The sequence below is a fragment of the Peromyscus eremicus genome, chromosome X (genome assembly GCF_949786415.1).
Source record: "Peromyscus eremicus chromosome X, PerEre_H2_v1, whole genome shotgun sequence".
NCBI classification, from domain to species: Eukaryota; Metazoa; Chordata; class Mammalia; order Rodentia; family Cricetidae; genus Peromyscus; species Peromyscus eremicus.
In genome coordinates this window covers 41653486-41661618 of record NC_081439.1, presented here as the reverse complement: position 1 = coordinate 41661618, position 8133 = coordinate 41653486, and the positions used below count along the sequence as shown (strand labels likewise).

Genomic DNA, 8133 nt, shown 5'->3' with positions numbered 1-8133 from the left:
GTAACCTCTTTCTCAAGGAGTTGCATTGTTATTCATGCCCCTGTCATCTTCATTGCTAGAATAAGAAGCCCAGCAGGACAGAGATGAGGAGGAGGTCTCAGTCTAGTGGTAGCCATGACCATGTTTGTGGAAACCTCCTAAGAACTCTGAGACATCACTGATGGCCCCTCACCTACTGTTCACACACCTAGAGGTCCTGTACAATTAACAATATAGAAATTATGAGATTCTCTTGAGGAGCAAGGGGCAAATTCCAAGCTGGTTTAATACTGGTTATAACTAAAACAAACTTAGAAAAACCAAAATAGTCACTATGACTGTCACTGCACAAAATGTATCTTCAAAGTTACAAAAACACAAGGGTTTACTTTTGATCCTGCCATTTCTTTTCCACAAATGAGAACTATGGATACATGTGTGTACAAGTGGAATGATGTAAGGATATGTGTAATATTGTTTATCACTTTCAGTGGCAAAGACTTAAAAACCTACATATGCTCCAAGAACACCTTGAATAAATAGTTTACACATATGAGAATATTTATGGCTTTGAAGAGAATGAGAAAGCATTTTACCCACTGAAATGGAAATATTTCAAGAGGGTGAGGTGATGGCTCAGTAGGTAAAGTGCTTGCTATGCAAGTATGATTACCTAACCCAGAACACATGTAAAGCCTGGTGTAGGTGTTCCATACCTGTAATTCCAAGTTTCCTATGGTGAGATGGAAGGCTGAGGCAGGAGAATCCCGAGAAGCTTGCAGGCCACCTTGCCTGGTATCTGAAGTGGTAAAAAACAAAGATCCTGTCTCATGTAAGGTGAAAGGTGAGGACTGACATATATTGTTGTCCTTGGACAATCATTCAAGCACCATGGCACCCGCACGTCGAATTAACACACACACACACACACACACACACACACACACACACACACACACGCAAACACCGCAGACAAAAACATGTTTGTGCTATCAGTTTGAGTTTTGTTTTTTTTTTTTTGAGACAGGATCTCACTATGTGGCATTGGCTAGCCTGAGACTCCTTTCATAGATTTGCTTGGCCTTGACATTAAGGTGATCCTCCTATCTCTGCATCTTGAGAGCTAATATTACAGGTCTGCACCACTGTGCCTGGATTTTTAATGAAATTTTTAGTGTATAAAACAATGGTTTTCATTATGACACTGTCTGTAGTAGTTTGAATGTAATTGCCCCCATAAGCTCACGGGGGTGGCACTATTGGAAGATCTGGATTTGTTATAGCTATGGCCTTTTTGGAGGAAGTGTGTCACTGTGGAGGCAGGCTTTGAGATCTCATATATGCTCAAGCCATGCCCAGTGTCTCAGTTTACTTCCTGTTGCCTTTGGATCAAGATGTAGAACTCTCAGCTCCTTCTCCAGCACCACATCTGCCTGCACGACACCATGTTCTACCGTGATGATAGTGGACTAAACCTCTGAAAATGTAAGCCACCCCAATGAGATGGTTTCCTTTAGAAGAGTTGCCATGGTCATGGTCTTCACAGCAATAGAAACCCTAAGAGACTGTCATACATACCTTATCACTGCACCTTGCTCAAATTCCTTATCACTACCTTTACTCATCTATCCTCTCCCCTGAATGATCCCCCCCAAATAGTCCCTCTTCTGCTTTTATGTAACTGACTCACGTGTATGTAGTTAAATGTAGATTCTATTTATGTCATATATGTGTATGCAGTATGTATATATAGTATGCATATACTTTTAAGTTTTTGAACACATTGATGAGTTATATGTTTAGAAATAAAATAAAATCAGGGCATGAGCTTGTAGTCCCAGCAGTTTCAGAGGCTTAGGCAGGATGGATCACTTGAACCCAGGATTTCAAGGCCAGCCCAGGCAATACAGTGAGATTCCCTGCCCCCCCCCAAAAAAAAGTGCAAAAAGAGAATTGAAGTAACTAAAAAGAAAAATCAAACTACTACAGTCCAACCAACAGTTTTTTGTAACATAACTGCGTGCTTTATTGAGATACACAGTAAAGCAGTAATATAATACAATAGTAAGGCATATATTTGGTGAAGTCTGATATGTTGTGAAAATGAAGTAAAACTGAAGTTTAAAAAAATAATTAGTAAATGTTACAGTGTTGGTGTTAAAACACAATATATTATGATACTCAAGTAAGAATCCAGTACCTGGAAACAATGATGATACATGCCATGTGATGTTTATGCTTCAGTTACATTGATTATGATTTACAGTTTAATACTTGGTGGTTATAAAGAACACGAAATGATGTCCAAATTATGCTTAAACTCAGCAATAAAGCTCTCAGTTTTTATTCAAATATTTTGACAGATTCACTCCAGAACTAATATCTAAAAGATAAAACAAAAAGATTAAAACAAAATTATGCACTCTATCTACCTCTGATTTTAGAATGAAACTTAAAACTTCTTAGTAGGATGTAAAGTAACCCTTTGTTTTAAATTTTAGTTAAAACAAACCCTTGGGTAAAGAAAATGTCCAGCGTCACATAAAAGAGAAAAATAATGCAAGACTAAAACCGAATCTCAATTTTTTTTAACCTTAGAGCTTTGGGTTTTCTTTTGGAAATTATAAAAGAAAAAAAGGAGACTGGTATCCATCCACACAACAGACAAGTGGTGCAGCTGTGAAATCAGGTGTGCACAATTACCAGGAACACCCCAAAACCAAAGTGAGGTAGAAATAGCATGAGAAGCTGTGTTTGATGTTATAATTACAAGTAATAATGGACAAAATCCACTCTCTAAAAGTTAATTACACTGGATGTTAGAGGTAACAGATTTGCAAAATAATAGGACAGTGATTTCTACGAAAAGAATGATTTTGAAGTGATATTGTAACACAGTGACATGAAAGAGTAAGTAAAGCTTTTCCTACCAATCCTCAGCTTTCACCTTCACCTTTTCTCCTCTTTTGCAATGATCTGCATTTGTTTATAATTTAGCCTGTCAAATTGACCAAAGGGTTTGGAGAGGCTTTTCTTTTGGTCTTGAAACCTTCCAATTGTGCCTTCCCACTCACAATCCTGTAAGGAATTACTTGCCGGGAAACGAATGCAAAGCAGACAAATGCAGTTCATGGGCTTCTGGATTGATATTCACCAGGGTCACAATGTGATCGGGTTACTTTCTTACCAATAATCCTAAGTCTTGCAGCATGAAAACAAACTCATCACAATGAAAAAACCAAATCTAAAATCTAAAAATCAACAGCAACAACAACAGCAACAACAACAACAAATCTGCCCACTTCACTTCGAGTGTAAGAAGAGGGCAGAACACTTTAGTTGTGATTATAGAGATGTTTGTATGTATAGTTGTGAATATTCACCCACTCTTTTACAGAGTAGCTGCTCCCCTCACAGGGACTGACTGGGGAGTCACAACCCTCAGCCCCTACCATCTTCCTCCTATTGCCCAGGAGTGAAAAATGCCTTCTGATGCTCTTTTGCAGAAACATCATTAAATCTAAACCATGGCATAGCCAGCCGCAGGAAGCTGAATATCTCAACCAACAGATTACTTTGATATAGTAAGTCCTGTGTATTCATTCACATGATCCTTAAAAAAATTCCAAGTTCTAGTTGTCAGTGGAAAGTTTAAAACTAGAAACATCTGGAGCCCTAGACAATATTTTAGTATGGTAGTATTCTCCTGGCCTCAGGCTCCAGGGATAATTCACTCTTGCCCAAGCAGATAAGTCCAGATGACTAGAAGCAATTTATTTCCATTAGGAAGTGGCAAGAACATTTGAAGAAGAATTTCATATCTATTTATCTATACACCTATAGTATTTATATACTTGTAGACATATAGATGTATAAAGTTAAAGCCCATAGCCAGCCCCACTCAGTCAACAATTCTCAAAAGAGCAATGTGAAGCAGTCATTTGGTGGTGTTAGAGGAAGTCCTATCTTTAATATGCAAGAAAAGAAAAGAAGTCATGAATTCCATATGAATACCACACTAAAATAATGCAAAACAATGTGCTGCCTCAGTGTGTGTGTGTGTGTGTGTGTGTGTGTGTGTGTGTGTGTGTGTGTGTTTAGGGGTTTTATAAACAACTTTTTTTATAAAGCACACTTTAGTTTACAATCTTTCTTTATAACTGTTATAAATTTTTAAACAACCCAAAATGCGTTCCATATAAAGAAATGGCAAGTTGTTTAGCTATCAAGATTTTACATGTAGTTTTCTTTGAACTTTTTTTGTACAATTGCATAGACGTGTAAAACCTGCCATTGTTAACAAAACAATAACAGACTTAGAAACTACTGAAATCTACAGTATAGTACCACTACCCTTCACAAAAATATAGATTTTATTTCTTGTAAACTCTTACTGTCTAATCCTCTTTGTTGTACGAATATTATAAAAACCATGCGGGAATCAGGAGTTGTAAAACATTTATTCTGCTCCTTCTTCATCTGTCATGACTGAAACTAAGGACTCCATTGCTTTGCCCAAATCATCTGCCATGTGGAAAAGGCTTCCTACATTGTGTCCTGGAAAACAAAGAGAAAGAAAGACTTTACAAAGTATGCAGGTATTGATCCCCTGATTACCATTATGGGGAGTCATTCCCATTTCAGGGTAAAGACAACACAGAAGCTGCATTGAAGCTATACACAACACAGTTCCATTTTGAACCCATCTCCAGGAAGAAGCAAAGCCTTGTTAATGAAGCATTACATGGTGTTAGTATCAACTTAATGCTGGATCAGCCTACTGGTGTCATTTGATGGAAAAAAAAATGTGAAACACTGCATTCAACTTCCCAATACATCTCAAAGGAACTCTATAGACAAACACAAGGCTCTCCTCACTGAGAAAACTTTGTAATAGGATACACCTTTCTCCCTTTGTTGTCTTTACTATAATTATATTTACTTTGTTGTATACACAACATTGTTATTATCAAACCACTACTACCTCCCCTACTACCATCACCGTTCCCACCACAGCCACCCTGACATCCACACGGAATCTTCATTTACTGGCCACCTGCTTCGAGCTGTGAAGAATAGCTATACTATGGCGGATATGACCATTTTCTTTTTGCTTTTACTTGGGTTGAAAAATAAACTCTTGATTTGACCTTTTAGTACACCATTCACATTTGAATTAGAAAGCTTCAGAATAAAAACCACTTTACATTCCAAATTACTCTGCAGTCTAATTATAGTATGACCTACATGTAGTACAAAGATTTGGGGATCCTGAGAATCCATCTTTGCTTGTCCACTAAAGGAGGGTTAACTATCAAAACAACCTTTTCATAATAATGTGGCATGACCTGGCATTAATTCCCAACACGGAATCAAGAGCATAATGTCTGTGGGTACTCTAGCAAAACTAACATCTAGAATAAGATAATCTGAGATGTACTTTACAGCTCTCTTTTTTTGTACGTGTCCCATATTTTATGAGTCTAATTTTAATTCTTCAACCTTGGTAAGTCATTCTCTTTTTCAAGTACTGCCTTTGGAAATGAGATGCTTTATTAGGCCATTACTACCTCACCATGTATCAACTTAACAGAGTCCCAGAATTGCTAAAATCCCAATAAAAATTAAAGACAGAACAGAGCATGTATTCTCTTTTAATATTTCTTTCAATAGATACACGCCTTTTTAAAACAAAATATGGGAGAAATAGAAGAGGATTCATGGGCAAGCACTTGCACAGTGATGGCACCAGATCAATTCAAGATTTATTAAATGTTTAATGCCACTCAGGCATTTATATTAAGGTATGTAAGTTTGTAAATCTCTTTGAATTTTATTAGTGCAGCAAATTTTATCGAGAGCTAATTGTGCTTAAAAAATTACTTTGGATTTTGGTTGAGATTTCAAATATAAAAATGTCTAACAGAGCATATGTACTATTCATAAAGTGGGCCAATGTTCTGGTAGTTAAAAACAAAACCTGGAATCATATATATATGTGTGTATATATATATATATATACACATATATATACACACACACACACATATATATATATATATAATGTATATAAAATAGCATAGGAAAGCCAGGTATATTAGTGCACGCCTATAATCCCAGTACTCAAGGAAGAGGATGTCAAAGTCAAGGCCAGTGTGGGTTACACCATGAGATCCTCTCTTTAAAGAACAACCAACAAATGAAAAATAAAAGCAAAATATCAGGAGCCATAGTGGAGCCCCTTGTTGTTCTGTGGATCTCAGAATCCGAATAGTCAAGTGATAGTCATAGGCTGGAGGGAGTCCTCCTTATCTGCTTTGCACTGTACAGCAACCCTGGGGCGTCTGTGCAATTACTCATGCTGCAATCTTAACAAAGCCAGAAAGGATATCTTTCTAACCTGGCAGTGAATATAATTCTACTCATATTTTAGGAGCCATACCCTACCCTAGCATACCAACTAATAGATAGATCATATATTTAAAATATAAACAGAACAGGGAATACCTTGGGTTTTCCTATCAATTTAGGGATAATCAAAACTAACCTTTTAGGACTGTTGGCTAGGGGTTATATACTGCAGTTCAAAAGATAGTAAAATAAATAAATGTACTAATAGAACATATTCCCAAGGAGTACTTCGAGTCTTTAAAATGGTGTTCAGTTACTATGTGGAAAAAACTCTTGACTGTCTTTAAGTGCTAATTCTAGTGGGTATCTGCTATTCAAAACTTTGCCAGCAGAAAGACAGGTTCATTATTGTTAATGTACTACACACACTAGCACAAAATGGTGGTGGTGTTAACCTGTTTAGACTGTTCAATGTTGATAAGAGACTTTATGATCATCCTTATGCTATATAAAATAAAAACTTGTAGAGGTGGCTTGCTATATCTACATTACATGTTTGGTAATATAATTTATAAATACCCATTTTACAAGAATAATGATTCTAATTTTATGGACGTTCTTATTGGATACAGAAAACAAACAAAATAAAACCAAATTCATTATCTTTGATAAAATACTGCCCTGAAAATTAAACTTCCATCCGTTAGAGAGGTAAAACAGGGATAGAGGATATAGATTTGTATGCAACATGGTTCTATTATCCTTTGGTGTAAGGCAGGGCATTAGTGAGGTCATTACATTTATCTGACAAAATCTAAAAATAATATTCAAATACCATACTATAAACACAAGAGGTCAAAAAGTAGCCAGGATTCAAGTAATAGCAATAGGCTTTGGGAACAACTTGACATAAAAATGTGTCTATAGAAAGTATTAATTTAATCCATTCTTAAGCAAGGATTATTGAACACAAAGGCACCATGAGCTGAACATTAGGGCAGTTTTATGTTTTTCCAAGTTGGCACTCACTGCAACACATTTAGTCTCACATGCCACCACTGCCTAAGGGAGTTGTTTTCCACAGTGATTGGAAATGAGACTTTCTGGCAAAGATCCAAGACCTCAATAGCAATCTGGCACTCTATTTTTTTGAAATTCAATTCCCAAACAAATGGTTAGCATTCAATTGGCCAAAGCAAAGCCAGAATACTGTGGCGAAATAGGCTTATCTTTTCCTCTCCATAATTTCATCTCTGAAAAAAAAATTGGCTTACTATGAGTTTACGTTATTTTCATAGCCTTATCAACATCATAATGGTCGTGATTCTGTGACATCTGGGAACTAATGTGACTATTTGGAATCTCAGGTCACTGATTCAATTCAATCTGATGGACTATAAAAATATTTTTTTATGGATAAACATGTTCAGGGGTCTCAAAATTATTATGCATTTCTTTTCTACAAAAAAGGTGAAAATTTAAGGTGGGCACTTACCATTAAAATCAACCAAAATGTGTCACAGACTAAGTCCATGAGCTAGGAGCATTTAATGCGTTATTGATTCAAATGTTCTTAATTTCTCCTCAAAGCTACTATTCCCTCCATGGAACTTCCATCCTTTGAAGGGACATCAGTGTAGACACACCAAGAATCATTAAATTTATTATAATTGCATAGCATTGTCTTGGCAGAATTTCTAGTATGATTACTTAGGTTTTAAAGAAGATTTATACTGTTTTCTGTTTTCAACTATGTGCACTTGTGAGGCAGGTATGTCCACATGTCCACAGAGGCCCATTGGG

At 36.4% G+C, this 8133-nt stretch overlaps 1 protein-coding gene across 12 annotated transcripts in view; it reads right to left on the bottom strand.

The window, feature by feature from the left end:
• Positions 1-1980: 1980 nt before the first annotated feature.
• The window catches only part of Dmd (dystrophin), a 2092376-nt gene continuing 2086223 nt past the window's right edge, over positions 1981-8133 (bottom strand). For all 12 annotated transcript variants that reach the window (XM_059250112.1, XM_059250109.1, XM_059250111.1 and 9 more), the window contains one exon: positions 1981-4536. In XM_059250112.1, the coding sequence (XP_059106095.1) occupies positions 4525-4536 (12 nt within the window). In that variant the 3' untranslated portion in view covers positions 1981-4524. The remainder of the gene's footprint in view (positions 4537-8133) is intronic.